The following is a 20044-nucleotide window of genomic DNA, read 5'->3' as shown; positions in this document are numbered from 1 at the left end:
CCTAGAAGCTGTCTCAAGTACTCTCTTTTCTAAGGAAAGATTTTCAGACATGTTTGTATTGTCAGACTGGAGCTCGGGGGTAGGGCAAGGATCTTGTCCTGAAGGCAACGTTTCTACTGTTGTAATTGCAAGATTCCCTTAAGGGCTTTACTCTCTTTAACAGTTACAGCCACCCAGTCCATACCAACTTTAAACCCTCTCAGGCTACGATCCTTGTCAGATTTCATATTTTATATCTTTCTGCTCCTTTTCACTCAAATCTAAGAATAGTAAGCAATAGCCATGCCACAACCTGAATATTATACCATCTTGAAATTTCCTCCTCAAATTAATTAGTTCATTCTTTAGAATTTAGCTTTGCTCAAATATTTTAGGGCAGAGATAGACTATAGTTAGGTGTTTTTTTGTTTTGTTTTGTTTTGTTGTTGCCAGAGTATAACTGGTCTTTAGGTTGGTTCACAGCAGACTCCACAATACTCCTGCCACTGCATGAGCCCAGCCTTCACTGTCCTTTCTGTTGGCCCTCTCCAAATGCTCACCAGAATAGTCCTCTGAGCTCTGCCCATGGCACTGGAGGGCCCCTCACGGCTGCAGGGCTCCTCCACAATTCCTGCTGTAAAGTATCCCTGAGAACAAAGGCTTCTTACAGCGGTTTCTTCCCAGTCTGGATCCACTTCTCTGTATTTGTACAGCTTTCATTTCCGTGACCAAGTACCTGACAAGCGGGTCAAGGGAGGGAGGCTTTCTTCCATGGCTTGAAGGTGCAGTCTCTGAGCACAGGAAAAGCATGGTGGGAGAGTTGGCTTGTTGCTGTGCTAGCAGGAGTCAGCTTGCATTTGGGCGTACCAGGAAGCAGAGAAGATGAACACGGGTGCTCTTCGGGCTGTCCCCTTTTCAGCTTTCTCCTTTCCCCTTTTTCTTTGACACGGGACCCCAGCCAATGGGATGGCTCTGTCCACACTCATGATAGGTCTCCCCTCAGTGAAACCTCTGAGAATCTCCTCAGAGACACATGTCTCACCATGTATGAGATTCTGAATTGGGTCACGTTGATAATGGCGATCAACTATAACAAGGCTAACGTGAAGAGTCGGTACATGGTAGTGGGTACAGTCTCTGAGTGACAGACTCACTGTGACCCTCTGTTCTGTATATGCAACTCCAAGTCTTGGTTTGGCTCAGCTTCTTCCACCAAGTCAGATGGCAGGATATGATAGCATAGGAACCTATCACCCACCTAGGGTCAGCCTGTTACTTCTTCATTATGAGTCGTAGCTAAGAAGGAACAAATAGTTCCCCGCCCCTGTCCCCTGTGAGCCTCTGGGTATGTTGCAGAGCTGGGTTTCAACCCAGTACCAATACAGACAGTGGTCTGCAAGAAGGGTTTGCAGAGAACTCTAGAGTGTGCCCATTTGCTGACTTGGAATTTCTCAGATGGTGCATGTTTATTAGAATAATAAATTCCTCACAGCCCCTTCCCTCCCCAGTACACACTCAAACAAAAGAGAAAGTAAGTCCTGTCCCAGAATAGACGCATCAGTGGCTGGATATGGCTTCTACTTTTATCCATCCCCTCATTACGGCTCCTAGTGCATCACGGTTGTATGGACCATCGAAGACAGTCTAGTCGGGTAATTGTTCAGCTGCTGAGCAGGTTGTCTCTCTCCTTGCTTGTCTTTGTCCTGCCATGGACGCAGCCTTGCTCAAGACCAGCTTTTATGTCTCTGCTGCAGCTGGTTCGGGACAACGCAGATCTGCGCTGTGAGCTCCCCAAGCTGGAGAAGAGGCTGCGTGCCACTGCCGAGCGCGTCAAAGCCTTGGAGAGCGCCCTGAAAGAGGCCAAGGAGAATGCCATGAGGGACCGGAAGCGCTACCAGCAGGAGGTGGATCGCATCAAGGAGGCTGTGCGAGCCAAGAACATGGCCAGGAGGGCACACTCAGCCCAGATCGGTATGTGTGTCCCAAAGCTTGGGAGCTACCATGGCCCTTACTTAGGAGATCACTCATCTGAAAGGCTATGGTAGAGCCTGTGGGCCTTGGAATTCCTGGCACCCTGGGTGTTCATCCTGGAAAAGCATGAAGCCCAGGCACCACTGTCCTCCTGCATAGCCGTGTGTAGCATGTGCAGCGTGCTCTTCAGAGCTGTGCGCTAAGCCCCACAAGCCAGCTGTGCTATAGTTTTTGGCTGTAAACAGAGGCATGCTCTTGGAACCAATGTAATATACGATTACTTCTCAGCAGGATCGTGAAGGAGACCATCTGTCTGCCTCAGGGAAAGCTTCTTGCAAGCACTGGTTAGGAAATAACTTGGAAGAGCCAGGCTGGCAGTACGAGGTGTTGTTGGAAGCCGAATGGTGGCCTGAATTGAAGTTCAAGCCCCTGGGCCTATGGAGTTGCGCACTTTGCTCAAATAGGAATGGTGGTCATAGCTACTGTTCATCTTAGATGCCAGGCCGAAGTTGGCAGGCATCTGCCCAGGAATAAAGGGCTTACAGGTGTTCTTGAGAGATGTTTTTAATCGAAATATCTCTAATAACATATAACGTTATTTTCCATCAGATATTGTTTTATAGCTGAATTGTGAGATAACAGCTTTGTGTTTCCATTCTTTAAATCCTGTAGATTAGTGATATATTGAATTTCTTAGATTTCTTGCCCTTTGAGAATCTACTGGAAATTGTGGCCTACTTTTTCTAGAAAACTCATCATAGGTGGAATTCTTGTGAAATCCATAGGGAACTATGGATCCAGTGCAGATAAAACCCAAAGTCCTTTGCTTCTAATTTCCACTTATTTTGTTTTTCACTCTTGCAAATAAGAAGATTAATCAAACAGTTCTTTTTCACTGCTCCCTGAATTACATGGGTGCCCTAAATTTACTAGCTGTACTTCTCAGAGGCCAGGCCACCTGGCGGCAGGAAAGTCTGGGGATACAGCTAAGCAGCGCAATGTTGAGTAGCACTGTGACTGGCTGTCACTGACCGTGTTCTCTCTCCTTCCTCTCGGGTATAGCCAAGCCCATCCGGCCAGGACATTACCCGGCATCATCTCCAACAGCTGTCCACGCTGTCCGAGGAGGAGGAGGTGGCTCTTCAAACCCCACCCACTACCAGAAGTAAATGCAGAGTGAGTCCCTGCCATCTGGGGTGTTTTCTCTTGGCAGCAGACCTGGTTTTATGTGGAGGTAGAGCCGTCTTGCTGCTCCAGGACCCCTCCCCAGCCTCCAGCCACATTCTCTAGTAGAAATAAGTCAGCTCTGTTCCAGGAGAGGCCTGGGATCCAGACAACACTAGCTTCGTCAACACAGAGAGTCATAGGGTCCTCTAGCCAAGGGTCCCTGAGGTTGATGCAGCCCTGAGCCAGGCCCAACCTAATGGCCTCTCAGGTTGATGAGCGCCTCATCTGAGCTTTCTTTGGTCTGCAGGACTTCCCTCTGCAACTGTGTCTACAAAGACAGATAGACATAGGGGTGGCTTTTAGTCTCAGGAACAGAATATAAAGAGCTGGTAACCGTCATGTTTTTTAACTTACTGCAAGCCTCGAGAGATGGGGTTTTAAAGAATGTATGGTTTGTATTCCAGTGGGCCAAGACCCACTTTGCTTTGAGACAGTGGTCTCTGAGCTCTAGGGCCTGCAACCCACATGCTCAACCTTGCTCTGGCAGCAGAAATTCATATTTGTGAAGAAAGAGAAAGGGAAGAGCCAAGCCTACCCCGAGTAACTGAATAGGTTGGGCTGGCAGGTGGACAAGAGAGGGCCAGAAGACATAGCACAGGAAAGCTCAGACTTCGAGTGTGTAGATGCGAGGTGACGGCCGATCATGAGCATGGCTCCTGGGCTCTGAGCCCTCGCTAGGGAGGCTAGCGGACAAGGTGGGTGAGCATCTATCGAGTGACGTCTGGAAGAGCAAGAGCAACCTAGGAGAGCTCTGATTTATTCAGTCCTTTCTGAATCAGTGTATAAGTGAGTGGGTGGAGCAGAGCGCTCACACAGTGCATAATGGCAGCATTGCTAAGGCCCAGCTGGAAACTTCCAGAAGGGTGTTTCTGAAGCTTTACCCAAACACCGAGGAATAGTCCAAGGCCTGGTCAGGTGAGCAGGAGCCAGAGGGCAGGCCTAGGTCGTCTGCACGGGCACAGCACCCCCAGCAGTAGCTCCAGATCGGAAATGAGCTTGCCAGTGAGCCACCCATTCGTGTCCAAACTGTGCTTCACATCTGAAATAAAATTAAATTGGATATTACCGAATTGCTTTTGACTGCATGTTGTCAGCAGTGAGGACAAAATCTGAAAGGTAGGTATTTTGTGCCGTTTAACACAGAAAAACCTCCAATCCTGGTGGGGCCTCGAGGTGGAGATGGGCCGGTGGGGTGGGAGGTAGAGAGTGTCCTTAGTATATATGGGACCTGGGTCCAGTACCACACAACAGTAAGAAAGGTGCCAGCTTAGGAGGGTGGTGGCAGCACTTTGGACCACAGGCCAGGCTACTGGTGGGATGGGGCCTACCTGGGATTCTGTTTTTCACCAAGAATAGCCAGTGTGGTTTGTAAAAATAATTTATTTAACTTTATTTTATGTGCATTGGTGTGAGGATGTCAGATCCCCCTGGAACTAGAGTTACAGACAGTTGTGAGCTGCCATGTGGGTGCTGGGAATTGAACCCAGGTCCCCTGGAGGAGTAGCCAGTGCTCTTAACCACTGAACCATCTCTCCAGCCCCTAGCCAGTGGTTTTGATATCCACCAAAATGTAATACCTGCTTTCCTGTAGCAACCATGGCCCATCCACATTAGCAGTTTGTTTCTCGTGGGAAGGAAGCACAAGGCCTGGGGATGGTTGGTAAGGCCCACAGAGACCACAGAAACCCAGACTGTAACTTAGGCTCACAGTCTTCTGTGGGTGCCTCCTTTCCTCAGGATCACCTCATGGTCCCCAGAATGACTCCTGCTAGATGTCGAGCCTTGTGCCTTCTTTCCAAGAGGAAGCCCGAGTAAGGCAAGGCAGCTTTCCGAGCCACAGCAAACTCATTTAATTGGCCTCCCCCAGAGGACCCATGAAACTGAGGTCTCCATCCCCATGACTGGATCAGAAGCACGTGGCCACAGAGGAGGCTAGAAAAGGCAGCTCTTTAGCTGGGCATATCAGTGCCCCAAAGGATAGTTAGGTTTTATATTGCTGTGACTATAATCTCAGCATTTGGGATATAGAAACAGGAAGATCAAAGTTCAAAGTCATCCTTACATCTTCATCTATATATGCCAGACTGGCCTGGCATATAGAAAGCCCATCTCAAGAAAAAATAATCAGAACTGGTGAAAGTTTCAAAGCCTCCAGAGAAACAACTGTAGCAGTTTCTTTCTTTCTTTGCTCAGTGAGTTGAGAGTGTTTTGTGATGACTTGAGCTGAAACTGAAGTCCTTTTATAGCACGCTTTATCCATCCAGTTCCCATAGCTGGGTGCTTCCTGTGTGTACCTAGTAAGTTTCAGGAGCTTCCTGGGACTTGTGGATTGTTTATATCCTAAATGTTAAGGGGCTTCCTTCCAGGATGGAATGTTTCAGTTCAGAGGAAATTGCTATACCACATTCCATGCCTTCCTTTAGCTCTTAACATTCTTTCTGTACTGTCTTCTGTGATATTCCCTGAACCCCAGGACAGGTGACCTACTGTGATACTGGATCATAGCCTCAACTGTTCTCAAGAACTTCCCCAGAGGTTACGAGTTTCTGTGGTGTAGAAGGAAGTTTCCCTCCGTGACCAACCACACACATATACACAGAAGGTAGTTTGTCAGGCACATTGCCTCTACTTAACAAAACCACGGCAGCTGCTTTTGCACTGGGGCCTGTGAACATCCCCAGCGCACAGCACCAGAAATGAAGTCCTGCCTACAGAGTGGGCTTTAAGTCTAAATGGAAAGCAGTTGGTCAGACCCCCAAACCATCTGTGCCACTATTGCACCTGCAGCTATGTCTTGGCTGGCATTTTGATAGTATGCTCTACAGGGTCCAGTCGGATGACTGATGACAGTTGTCCCCTAGCAGCCTGAGTAAGCACCTCCCAGCATATGAAAGCCAGCCAGCAGGGAGGAAACTTCCTGTTCAGTCCCCGTCTGATTTCTCTATGTTTTGTAATTAATGCATGCATCTTCTTTACAAGTAAGGTCTCACCATGTAATTCTGGCACGAACCAGCAGCAGTGGCAATGACCTTTTGCTACTTTTTTTTTTGTGTGTGTGTGGGGGGGGGTCAGGGTGGAACTTTTCTCTAGCCAGCAACTCCTAGAAAGTTAGGCCACTGCTGGCTCTGAGGTTTTTTGTTTTGCTTTGTTTATTTTTTGTAAGAATCTTGATTTCTAGGAGCGCTCACTCCTGCTCGTGCAGGATGCCTCTATTTAAACTCAACATCTGCCTCAATCACTCTTCCACATGCTCCACACGCTTTTATAAATCTGTAAGATGCTCAAGAGTTGGCGTTACGTAACAAAACCTTTCTACAGAGTGTGCACAGGACCTCTGAAGGACCATTGCCATCCATTTCAAGTAAATGCCAGTTGGTCTCGAGCTGCTAAGAGCAGACTAGAAATCTTAACAAGACCTAATACACTACAAAAAGATCTCATCCCTTTTATAAATTCTTTCTTCAAAGGTGCGGTGTCAGAGGCTGGGCATCGTGGCACGTTCCTTTAATCCCAAGGCCTGGGAGTCAGAGGCAAGCAGGGCTCTGTGTGTTTGAGGCCCATCTGTGCTGGCTGTGTAGTTCATATTTGCCAGAGCAACTCTTACAATGTGGAGGCCACATGTCATCATGGTGCTCAGCAAAGCCACCAAGGCCCCATGCCATTCCTGGGGTCCCCGCTGAGTCAGTCCCTTTCTAAGCTTTGTGTAAACGGGTTCCTCGGGCTCAGAGAGCTGGGCATCCAACGCTGCCTCTCTCAAGCCAGTTGTCTCAGTGACACATGTCCTTCTTTATATCTTCCAGCCCCTCATGCATGGGTTCCACACCTGTGGAAGCCTTGAGTCCTAATGGCTCCTGTGAGCCAGTCCATCAGACCCTGGTTCCTCATGCTGACAGTTCAGGCTCCCCCGCTTTTGTCTCGAGGGCAGGATGGGGAGTGGGTAGTTCTACTTCTAAGTTTCTTTATTGCCACCGCACTCAGGTTGATCACATTGGCACCCAAGTCCCCCAGCCTCACAGACCAGGCTCTGATGGCCCCTCTTATGTTCAGATTTCTTTCCCAGGTCAAGAAGCTGAGAGACAGATGTTTCCTGGTTATCCTGGTCTTGCATGGATCATTTTAAGGCCCACATGTACAAGCTGAGTCATGGATTTCCCTTTCTCTGTGTTAGCGATCAGATCTGGGGACTATGGTTTTTGTTTTTGTTTGTCTTCAAGACCGGGTTTCTCTGTGTAGTCCTGGCTGTGCTGGAACTCAACTCTGCAGACCAGGGTCTCCTCAAACTCAGAGATCCACCTGCCTCTGCCTACCAAGTTCTGAGGCTACAGGCGTGCACCACCACTGTCCCGCTCTTTGTGTGTGTGTGTTTAAGTCACTTTTTACTTTGTTCTCTTCTTCCTCATTAGTTGACTTCTTCTGCAGGCTCCAGCTTCTTGGATCCCAGAAAGGGCTACTTAATGTAGACTGTTGCCTTCTGTATCCATAAGAAGTGGCAAGGCAATGCCTCTATGTCAACTCCGCCGTGTTCCCCTTTCCTTTCCAAATTGGACTAATATAGAGACAAGCAGTTATGGCATGTTCTTTTCCCATTGTAATTCCCCTTAAACCAGCAAGCTCTACCTGGGAAGACATCCAGGCCTCAGTTACATGTCTTTCTACCCACACCAGGGGCCAGGCTACTGACATGCTCATCTCACACGCGTCACACGCAGAGACTGTAACACACGGTTCAATCCATCGGCTCTGTGGAGGCATCCCGTAGTCACAAGGTAGACTCCATTCATCGAGGATTCATGCTACCCCATGCCATTCATGCTACCCCATGCCAAGCAGAGGAAGATGGCCACTCTGGGATTCCCCACAAAGATGCAGAGTCCACTAACAGACAACATGGCCTTGGTTTTATGTCCTATCACAAATCTTGTGAAAGCTGCAGCCACCACTTCCAGCAAGGAGGCACTCCATCCCATACCGTATAGGGAAACATAGCCTTATTAGGATTTCCTCTCACAGAAATCAATCTCAGTTACATGTCTTAACGACCACTGCAGGGGTCATGCAGCCACCCCTTCTCAGCCCTTTGGTTTATATCCTTCCTTGATTAGGTACCATTTATGTGGTGTGATATTATTCCTTGGAGATGCAATGCAAATAAATGTCTCTTCATCCCAGATAAGGAACCAATAACAGACCAAAGTATTGATTGCACCAAAGTCACTTGGTGAGTCAATGGGATTAATTAGGGTTACTTGCAGGAATGAGGATGACCCAAAGACAGCTGTATCACTGAAAGTCCAGCTGGAAGCCTGGTGCTTTCTGCATGACTTTTAGGTAGCTCAGTAGGTGGGAGACTACTCTGTAGTCTTGCTTGCCTAACCTTGCTGGGGTAGTGGGATGCTTATATGGTTGATCAGTTTCAGGGACTTCCTGAGACTTGTGGGTTGCTCATTTCCATAGTCTTAAGGGTAGAACTTTTCAATTTGGGGGAAATTGTTCCATAGTAGATGGACAGGAATCTAAAACTCAGCAGAGGCCAGAGTCAGAGACCCATAGATTGTGTTTAAGATCTGATGTCTTAGAGAGGGTTCACAGACCAGAGAGGGGAGAGGAGGGCGGGGACAGGCCTGAAAACTGACAAGTAAGAGGTCACAAAAAGGAGATGACATCAGGGAAGGTCTGAGTAAGTAGATGTAAGGCCACAGGCACAGAGAGACAGACACTGGGGGATTGATGAAAGCCAGATGGTGGTGACCCTGGGCAGTTTTAAGAGAGCTTGTGTGGAACTGGATATTGGGTGGTGGTAGGTGGGGCGATGGTGGTAGTGGGGGGGTGATAGTGAAGGGGTGGTGGGGGTGAGGGATGATGAGGAATGAGTTAGAAACTGCAGGGCTATATTTGATGGAAGGCAGAGATAAGGAGAAACGTGGGATTGAGATAGGCGCCTTGCTCTTAAGAAGCAGATGCTATTACACCTGATTACCAGCTGGTGGTTCCCATGCAGCTCAGGTGGCAGGGGTGGGAGTGCAGGTGCAGCCGGAAGGGAGGTGTGGTGAACTGAGAGGCCAAGCTGCCCAGCATGAGGCCTGCTTTCTCAAGCAAATGAGAAAGGTAGGTTATCAGCAGGCGGGCGCAGGGGAGAAGGGCTGCAGGCCTGGGAATAGAGGAGGTGTGAAATGGCCTCTCAGGCAGTGTGGAGTGCTTGTCGCGTAGACACCCAGTTAAATATTTATCTAGCTCTGATTCTGAGGGCCCTGGAGGATAGCGCTTTTTCTTGGCAATCCCATCGGGACTTGTTCAAATGTATCCACCAGATGGCGCTAGGAGGGCATTGCTGAAGCCTCACCTATTAAGACTTTGAAAGTGTATTTGTCACCCCGACCCCCGCAGTGTGTGTGTGTGTGTGTGTGTGTGTGTGTAGATGTATATGGAGATATTTATGTATCGACATATAGAGAGGGGAGATATTTATTTATCTCTTTCCCTTATATCTAGACCAGTGGTTCTCAACTTTCCTAATGAAATACACAGTAATTTCCCAGTAATACACAGTTACTTATGTTGTGGTGACCCCCAAACATAAAATTATTTCCATTGCTACTTCACTGTAATTTAGCTGCTTTTGTGAATGATAATGTAAATATTTGTGTTTGCCAATGGTCTTTGGTGACCCTGTGAAAGGGTCTTTGGAATGCCGCGGGTCACAATCCACAGATTGAGAACCGTGAGTCTAGACCATTACCCTTCCCTCAAATGTGAATGGTAAAAAACATCTCTAAGGAATCCAATTCTCAGAGGTCCCCCATAACGTTGACAGAACTTATTATAATACTTAAATGTTTATAAATCTAAAATAGCAGACATTCCTGTTCTTACATATTTAACATGGCCATAAAGTCAAAACCAACTTAGAAATGATGCTAAAGCAAAACCACAAATCAAATATCCAAGCGACTTAACCTTAGCATAATTTAATAAAAGACGAGTTGAGTTTTCATTGAAAATAAACAGCAAAGTTCAATGAGACTTGCAGCTGCTCCGCCAAGGGTCCTTGCTTGCTATGTCTTGACCAGACCAAGGTATCACACCCCTTCTGTTAAAACCACAGCAGGCCTCTCCTTGTGCTGGTGTGCATTGCCTGGTTTCCCTACTTAGCGGCTAGCTTAGAGACAGCTAAAGTCAGAGAAAATGAAGATGAGGCTGTAGGTGTAGGGGAATGTTTGCTAAGCGCTAGTAAAATGCTTAGTGACGTTTTTGAAACCACAGTGCTGGATGCAGAGTGTTATCTAGCACTCGGGAAATATATTTAAGGAAGCAAATCAATGGTTTTCCGTTCTGGTTTCATGTTTTGAGACATAGGGCAGCCACTTTCAGAGCCTGGCTTAGCCTGGCCCAGAGGAGCCTGGGCATGCTGCTGTGATCCTGCCTCCGCTCCAGCCCCTGGATTGGTAACTGTCGTGGGAGGGTATCTGTCCTGTTTAGGTCCTGCTTCTTCAGGATCTCTAATGTGAATAGGCTTGTGAATTATTAGTATAAACAGCACCTTTAAATTCCTGGGTGATGGAGTGGGAGTAAATGTATAGAGCAGCCCTACCTGTGGCCGCTGCTCTTAGCTGGTGCATTAGTCAGCTGTGACCCCGTCTGAAATCGTGACTTCTGACGCTGCCTGGCCTGTGCTCTGGCTCCAGCAGGGACCGTTGCCCTGCCCTGATGGAGCCTCCCACTTGGAATGCACACGTTACTTTCTAGCCTCATCGCAGTAAACTGGGCTTGTGCAAGCGAGAGATGGGTGTGCGGCAGAGATGGGAGATTCAGTAATTGTAACGCAGCTCTCCCCTGCGTGTTTCCTTGGCTCCAAGTCCCCACCGCATCCACCCCCCCATCCTCACACCCCTCCCCCTTAACACACTCACACTTTCACTATCTTCACTTACAAGGAAGCTGAAGCCTTAAACTGCTGGCCCAGTTGCAGTAGGGTATCTTTCTTTGAGCAGAAGAAGCTCCAATATCCTCAGATCTCCCGCCCTGTCCACCGCTTCCCTCCTCCATCCAGGAAGAATGGCGTTTCCTTGCTTAGCATTTGGCTAATTCTACACTAATGCTAAGGCCCTTCCTTTTAGGACTTTGGCTGTTGGCTGAGTTTCTCAAGGGGACGCTCATTCACTCTCATTCACTCTGCTCTGTGTGTCTGTCTTTTCATCTGTGACCTTTTGTCTTAATCACCCAAATCCCATTTGTCTTGCACCACTGTTAGGAGGTCCCTTCATGGTCACCCTTTCTTGGTTGTGACACCCAGTCACAAGTAAATTATCTTGTGGACCCCTAAGATGTTCACTGCCCTCGGCAGAAATGGGGTTACATTGCACAGGGATGGTGGGCCAGATGTGGCTGTCTGCTTAGCCCCTGAGATTAATACACTGAGTCTACCTGGGGGCATTCTCCAGACAGGTGCAGCACCCCCAAACCTCTAGACCATTCATATTGCTCTTCTAAAGTCCTAGCTGTTGGCAACTAGATGATCTGTCCTAGTTAGGATTTTTATTGCTGTGAAGAGACACCATGACTGTAGCCACTCTTGCCACGGAAAGCATTTCTTTCTTTAGAGTGGCTCATTTGTAGTTTGAGAGGTTCTGTTCATTATCATCATGGCGGGGAGCATGGAGTCATGGTGCAGGAGGAATAGCTGAGAGTCCTACATCTTGTAGGCAACAGGAAGTCAGCCAAGACACTGGGTAGTATCCTGAGCATAGCCTCAAAGCTCACTTGCACAATGACACACTTCCTCCAACAAGGCCATATCCACTCCAACCAAGCCACACCTCCTAATAGTGCCACTCCCTATGAGATGATAGGGGCCAAGCATTCAGGCTACCACATGATCACAAAGTTCTTTCATTCATTCGAGATGCCCACTATAGGCAGAAACAATGACTAGGCTTTGAAGTGGGGCTGGAGCTCTTTGGTCTGAGTGAGTGGCTAAGGGGCCAAACAGAAGTGGTAAGCTGAGGACCCAAGGCAGGAAAGCACAAGAGACTGGGTTGCCATGTTTCACCCCACTTCCAGTTGCCTCATCGGCCTGAGGGAGGAGTCAGGCTTGTTAGAAGAAGCAGCCCTCTGCCTGTTTCTGCGCATGTCCATACCGGCTAGCCAGGGTTCCTTATTCTGTGTCCCAAAGACAAGCGCCACACTGGGCCTTAGACCAGGGACTCAGAGGTTCTGTGTGCCAGTTCTTAAAGTTTGGGCCTTAGGACCCTTTGCACCCTAAAAGTGGCACAAGAGGGCTTTTATTATTTATTTGTTATATGTCTGTATCATATAAATTTTTGAAAGTAAAACTTTTAGTGAATGGTTCATTTACATAAGATATCACAAATGACTTAAAAAGGAGTTTTAGTTTTAATTTTGTGTATGTCCGTGTGTGGGACTGTACACGTGAGAGTAGATGTCTCCAAAGACCAGAAGAGGGTGGCAGTTCCCTTGTAGCTAGAGTTACCGGAGGGTGTGAACACTGACCCGTGTGGGTGCTGGGAACTGAACTGTGGTCCTCTGCAAGAGCAGTATGGTTCTTAACCAATGGGCACCTTTTAAACATTTTATTTCTATCTAACTGTGTGTATGTTGGTGTGTCTGTATGTGGGTATGCGCCTATGAATGAGTGCAGGAAGACGTGACATTTTTAGGGAAAGAAGGTTTTTTGAAACCCCTTAGCTAACTGCCATTGTCTGCTCTGATAGACAACAGCTACTTCTCCACGCTGCTTCTGCCTTCTCTCTGTTTCCTCTGCATGGCCTCGACTGGAGTGTGTGAAGGAAGCAGCCATTCTGTCATTTCAGAGGAGATGAGTGATGCATGGAGAGTTTAGGGTCTTTATGTAGGGATCTGAAAAGACCATATGGAAGGAACTTAAAAAAAATAAGCCCAGAAAAGGACTTAGCAAAAGTTTGACCTTTATGATACTGACTCGTCTTAGAGCACTGGGGGGCTGGGGTCTAAGGAAAAGAAACGGGTCTGCAGGGACAGGGACGGAGGTTCCTGCCGTGGCTGCTGCTGGTGACTTGACTTGGAAACTACCACCTGGAGTGCAGAGGGAGACTTGGTGGCACCAGGAAGAGCTTGCTTCAGTAGTCTGGGTTATGCATTTTTCCCGTCATAAATGTGGAGCGATTTTTTCCCCTCTCCTGTAGATTGTGCCACCATGATAAGCGAAGTATAACTGGCAATTCTTATAAATGGGGATTGAGCTGCAGAAAGGCAAAGGGAAAGATAAAACTATGTACTGTTTGGATTAAGCTTAAACCTACTGCAAGCAATTTCAAAAGCCAAAGTTGAGGGTTGGAATCTAAATACTCCTCACAAAACTCTTATATATATAATTAGCTCCTTCAGCCTTTCCACCCCCTTCCAAAGCAAGGCGATTCTATTTCCTTCTAAATCTGGTCACACGTCCCTCCTCTGAACTGCTGGCCTCAGCTTGGCAGAGCCTCAGGTCAGCACACTGCCTGGTTTTCAGTCCGCTCCCTGGCAACTGTTAGGTGAGTGAGCAGCTCTTCTGCAGAACTGGAGAGAAGGTCACAGGCGTGGGTGTTAAGATGAAAACAGGCAGTTATGGTTTTCTTGTGGAACGAAATAATTTGCCTTCGACATTTGCTTCCATTTCCTGTGGTGCATCCATCAAAGGAAATGGACATCTGGGTAGTGGGAAGGTGGATAAGGATACTCTAGCTCACCCAAAATGATCTGAAAATTTGAGTACGGGGGGGGGGGGGGGGCACTTCATTGTAGAGAAGGACCCTGTTTTGGCTTCTGCCTTTTCTTTCAGGAGCCTGTCACAACCCACCTCTTTCTCACTGCCCTTGAGGGGACTAATCTAAGTAAGCTTGGGCCTCCTTTGTGCCCCGTCCCTCCCCCCTCATCTGTTCAAACTGTTAACCAAAACGCGCTGGATCTTGTACTTCAGGGGACTGTGGGGTGGAGGTTGAATGCCATCTTCCTTGTAGAAATCTTGTCACTTCATGGTCTGCTGGAGATTTTGAGGCTACGCCATGGCATTTGTGTGCTGAATACTTCCTGTGTCAACATGGGTTGCCTGCAGTCATTGTGTGAATCCATAACCTCACAATGTAAGGTATGCACCCTGCACCTCCCTGCCTCCAGGCACACGAGAAGACCAATCCCCTCTGCCCAGGGCTCTGATCTGTTTGGAAGAATGAACCCTTAGGTGAAGTAGGATCTCAGAGTTGGTGTTCAAAAAGGCTTCCTGTTGGCTTTCAGCTCAAAGTGGATTGGAAATGACAGCTTCATTCTGTGCTCATCAGGAAGCGTGGATTCTCTCCAGAAAGGTCAAACGTGAATTGTGTCCTTCCTACAAACTGTTTATCTTTCTGTAGCTTCTAGAAGTTACAAGATTATCATCAAAGGTTGTTTAAGTTCCTTTTAATCGGGCAGGGCTCTAAGTGTGGGAAATGATACCAGATGACATTCCTGTTTGTTTACTGTGTGGGTCCAGGAGGGACGGGCATTCTTAAAAAGTGTCAAGTGTCCTCTCTCCTGCCCAGTTCCTCTTCCTCTTTTGTATTTATATACAATTTATGTTGTGTTTATTTATGCAAAATACATGATTCGCTTACAGTATAAGTGAGGAGGTTGGAAGGAACAAAGCAAAAGTGCCTAGGCAGGATGGCGAGACATTGCTGGTGGGCATTAGTTTGGACTGGAGGCTAGAGGGAAACGGGAGGTACAGCGTGTCGTGTCTCATCATGGAGGCTTGTTTAACTCAGGAGAGCAGATGAGGTGTTCTTTGTGCTGTTGTGCCCCTTCCTTTGGGTTTCATAAGGATAAGGCTGTACCTGCCCATTATCCCCCCCTTTCCCCCGCCACCTCTCCAACCCTAGGGTACCAGGAGCTCTGCAGGAAATCCTCAGGCCAGATTACAGATGGGCCAAGGCCCCATGATGCTGGCAGGAACTGATTCTTTGGGTATGTTCTGAGTGTTGAATTTACTAGAATTGAAGGAGGACCATTCAGGGTCGGCTTCCAGTAAGGATTGGTCCAAGACGCCCATCCTGTGGACTGCCCAGGACCAGATGAACACTGCACTCTCAGGGTGGGGTGTGCAGAAATCTCTCAGTGGCAGCACTGTGGTGAAAAATAGCTCCACGTGTACATAATGAAATAATATTTTAATACTAGACTACATAAATGGATTATTAAGATTAATTTTTCCCTTCATTTTTAACGTTTTAATGCAGATGCTAGAAGAAACAAATAAGTGGCTCGCACTGCATTTGTATTGTACAGCTCTGCTCTAAACATGGAGACTGAAGCAAAGGGCTGAGGCACGAATTCCTGCTGATCCTTAACTCCTGTGTTCTCTCTCTCATTCTTTTTCAACAGATACGACTCCACGTAGCATGAAAAGGACTATATTAGTCACCCGTTCCTTTCTTTCCCTCTCCTATATAAGTTTCCATTTCTTTTTACACGTGTTTGCCCAGCCGTCTGTAGTACAGCAGATTCAGGTGTCTGAGCTGTGTAGAATTTGTGTGTACAGATACGTGCTTGGATCTGTCGCCTAAGAACTGGAAGGAGGTGGTTACAAAATACCTACTTTCTGCTCCGAACCATTCCCACTTCTCAGCCTCCAGGGCTGTGTAGTCTAGGGAGGTCCCTGCAGTGCACTGACCCATTGGAATGGAACGAACACCCTGCTGTGCCGTCTTTGAGGGGACAACCAAGTGCTGTGACCATGCTCCGCCTCGACTGTCTGGTTTCCTGTAAAATAAACACATTACTTTATATTTTTAGGGAACAAAAAAGTGCTGCTATAGGGTTCAAAATTTTCATTCTGAACACTTTTCCAAAACCAACCCCAGAGAGCATTTTAAATATCCTGGTCATATCTTTGGATCTGTAAAATATACCTTTTAGTATGGCATCTGTTAAAATGCAAAGCAGATTTCTTCAAGGCAGAAAAACAGTTGGACAGTAGCAGTGTAGAATTTGCTCATTCAGACACATCTATGAAAATGCGAAGAGACCCACAGTTCACCTCCGCGCTGCTTGCTGGTGAACCTACAGTGAATAGTCTCTGCCAGACCAGTTGTTCGAGCATCATTCCTATAGAAGTGTTGGAAATGCTGCGGAATTGGATGAGTGGAGATGGGGATGCCCCCCCCCCCTTCTCACCACTTCCTCCTGATCCCCTGGAACCTGCACTGGGATGGCCTGTGCTCTAGAAAATCATCATGAGCTTAAGGAGATGTTCCTAAAGAAATACAGCATCATTCCGGTAGCTGAAAAAGAATTCCCTCCGGGAAAAGTCATGGACGAGAGTTGTGCCTGTCTGTGAATTCGTCTTCATTGGAACCCATCATTGCGAGCTGCTGATTTGAATTGCTTTGGCACCGAATAGGCTTTTTCTTCTCTGCACAGTTAGGGGATGGAAAAAGCAATATAACTGGATTCTTTTTTTAACATTGAGTTATTATTTTATTCAAATCCGTGAATCTAAAAGTGATTCCCTTACTTCCAGTTGGGCTTACTAAAAGGATCAGTTGCCGAGTGGTAGTAGAGTTTCAAGTGAAATGGACAGGGTTAAGTAAGTCGGAACTATGTGCTGCTATTTGTTTTCATTAGTCTGAGAGTTAGTTAGTAACTTCCCCGCCAGTATCAGAGAAATCATCCATCCTGGCACCTTTATGTGCCCGAGAAGTGTAAGCTCGCACCACTGAAGTCAAGTCTGTGCCAGGCTGCGAGGGTGGGGATGGGAAGAGCTAGTGTAGTTCATGTGTGTGCTCGTGCACATGCACGTGTGAAATACCAAGTGCCATGTACATTGCCTCTCACATTCTTTCTATATAGCCTTTCCCTAACAAGGCGACGTCGCTTTGATTTGTTAGATGTCATCCTTTAGCCACGTGTTTGTTTTTAACTAGCCATGAAAAGAAGACACCTTCTACTGAAGTATTTATTTCACAGAGGTGGTTTTGTGCTTGTCTAACTGTGTCCCCTTGGTTTAATTTTGTTGCCACCGTGTGGAGTCTGTGGGTCCTTTGCAGGGCAAGTTTGTAAACCTTATCAGGTCCTGACTGATGCCAGATTAGAAGCTCACTGTCTATACTTGCCTCTGGCTTTGGAAGCTGAAATGGTGGCCTGTTAAGAGGACTACCAATCAAACCTTTCTCGTCTGTAGGACCTGCTATTGTCTTTTAGGCAACTGTGCTACATTGTGTTTGGAAATTGAGCACAGGTCAGTAATACCCTGTTCCTGGCTTTCATTAATACCCATTATAAAATGGATTATTTTAGATTCTTTCTAAAGCAATTTCCCCCTAGGTTCCCATTTTCTACTTTTGGAGAATTGTGGGAGCACTTTCAAGTTTCAAAGGACAGCTCTCATTTGTAGTTCCCGTCGCTTGATCTCTACAAGGGCCTTACAAAATTCGCTGTACTTTTATTCACGGAGAAAGTTGGCTTTGATGTCTTTTAGAGATAATTCTGCTATTTGCTGATCAGCCAGTCAGTTCATCTAGCGCCAGTCTTTATAAGACCTCTAATCTAATTTTCTCACACTGTGACTAAAAGCCAGGCATATCATTGGAACAGATTATTTAGTTTATTCAAGCAGGTCCCTTAATCTCACTTTGACTATTAATTCTTTTATCGGGACAGTCTACTCTCAGGCCGCTTTTTAAAAAGGCCATGTTTATAAAAATTTTCATTGTTGAAAGACTATTGCATCCTATATTCTAAACGTAAAAAACCCACTTCTGAACAGCCAAACGGATGGTTACGTTTTTGGTCATATGCTGTATATGGCTGGTGTGTATGTCAACATGTACTCTGAATAACTTACTATTTCATGCCTACTTCTTGAATGTTTTTGTGTTGAGATGTGGTTTATATAGATACCCTTTGCCTGCGGGACGTGGGGTGCTGACGGCGAATGCGGTCATGGTTGGGACTCACAGCAACAGCTGCGTTTCTTAGAGAATCCTGCATGCCCCTGTCACCTCTTCAAATGCCGAGCAGTTTACTCTGTTGGGCCGCAGGTAGTGTAACAGTAAGAGGTGGTAAAACTTTTAAAGCCTCTAGAATCGTATGGTGAAGAAAATCAGGATTTGTATACATGCTAGACTAGATGAAGGGATAAGAACGTTCATCCTGAGTAGATCCAGTGATTTCTCGAAGCCATTGAGTTCATGGAGAGAAGTGATTTTTCGGTCTCAGCAAGCTACCAAGACTTCACCAGAGCGTGAAGGTCCCCCCCCCCCGATTTATTATGACGCATGCGCACATGTCACAAGCACACACAGACAGACACACAGCAGCCGGGATTCGAACCGGCGACCTCCGCCTCCGCGGGTGGCGCTCCCAACCTCTCGGCCAGCGCTCAGACCGTTGCAAGCGTGAAGGTTTTTGTGTGTTTTCGTTTTCTAGAAAAGAGCTCTAGGAGCATAAGGCCTCAACAGTCCCTTCCTTTGAAGGACAGGCGCCATTGGGACTCTAGGTGAAAGGCATTGGGGGAGCTTGTCGTTAGGTTTCACTTTATTGTTTCATCCTGAGGAGCTTGAGCAAGCTAAAGAACCATCACTGTTAAAAACTGCCATAACTTCATTTTGAGTTTTTAAAAGAATGTTGAGTAAGGACCAGATAACTGCCAAAGGGGGCACCATTCTCTGAGGTCTGCTTAGTCACTGAAAACTGTGCATTCTAAACACGTGCCGTGTGTACGGCTTCAAGGGGAACAGGGCTCTGTAGAATTCTGTGTCGAGTTTGTGAAGTGTTGTGTCTACTGCAGATTTGTCTTCTCTAGGCTTTATGTTCTGTACAGTAGAGTTCATTAAGAAAAATTGTGCAGAAACTTGTTTCTGTGGTTTGATGGGGAGAGTGGCAGTGTGTATTAAATAGCTGTCCTGTGACATAGAAATGTCCCCCAAAGATCTGGAAGTAACCCCCTGCCCCGGCCCTTGGAAAAGTCTGGTTATCTCCTAGGTTCTAAGTGAAGATGAACGGATACTCTGGCAGATTGCATGTTGTATAATTTGAAAATACTCAAAACTGGACAATAAAACTGAGTTAAACTTTGACTGGTCTGGCGTGCTTGTTTGAGTCTCAGTAGCGCATCTGACTTGAGGGCGGAAAGTTTGTATTGGAATGGTCTCCACTGTAGTAGGGAAAAGCATGCTGAGAGGCTTAGGCATGGCAGCCACGGTACCTGCCAGCATCACGGTTACCAGGAAGGAGAAAAAGGAGACTGGAACCCCAGGCAAGTATAACTCTCAAGTGCCCCAGTGACCTGCTTCAGTCAGCTGGGCGCCACAGCCTTCAAAATGACACTCCGCGTGGGACAAGTGCCCCAAGCATGAGCTGTAGGGACGGTTAAGATTCAGATGGTGACCTCAACTGTGTAACGGCAGAATCATACTAAAGCTCAATAAACCAGCAGGGAGATGGCTGAGCTTATGCTGAATGCCTCCCGGTGTCTTTTGAGAATGATTGAGCCAAGTGCAATCCCGTTTTGTGTTGGTTCTTAGTTTTAAGGCACAAATCTGAAATCTGAGAAGACACTAGAGTCTGAGGCCTTTGGAGAATGACCAACGACAGACCACAGGATTATTTGCTGAATAAGGTTTTTTTAAAGCGAGAAACATTCCCTGCCTCCAGGCGCCAGGGTTGTGTGACTACACAACACATGGACCTGCCTGTGTAAGGCGTCTTGTTCTTGAGGTTTTGTTGATGTTACTAAGGGAGCATGGGCACCAGGTGGTAAACCTCTTTGCTTTAATCAATTAAAAATGGGAAAGATGAGCGATGGAGTGAAGGTGCGCACGCACGTGCGCGCGCGCGCGCGCGCGCACACACACACACACAC

General features: G+C 47.1%; 1 protein-coding gene across 1 annotated transcript in view; it reads left to right on the top strand.

Moving 5' to 3' along the window:
* The window catches only part of Kif5c (kinesin family member 5C), a 153840-nt gene extending 134581 nt beyond the window's left edge, over positions 1-19259 (top strand). The window contains exons 24-26 of the mRNA XM_057754671.1: positions 1734-1950; positions 3013-3126; positions 15565-19259. Coding sequence (XP_057610654.1) covers positions 1734-1950; positions 3013-3119 — 324 coding nt within the window. The 3' untranslated portion in view covers positions 3120-3126; positions 15565-19259. The remainder of the gene's footprint in view (positions 1-1733; positions 1951-3012; positions 3127-15564) is intronic.
* The last annotated feature ends 785 nt before the right edge of the window (positions 19260-20044 follow it).

Source organism: Chionomys nivalis, chromosome 22, assembly GCF_950005125.1.
Source record: "Chionomys nivalis chromosome 22, mChiNiv1.1, whole genome shotgun sequence".
Lineage (NCBI taxonomy): Eukaryota > Metazoa > Chordata > Mammalia > Rodentia > Cricetidae > Chionomys > Chionomys nivalis.
Note: the sequence above shows the minus strand (reverse complement) of the source record. Positions and strands in the feature narration are given on the sequence as shown.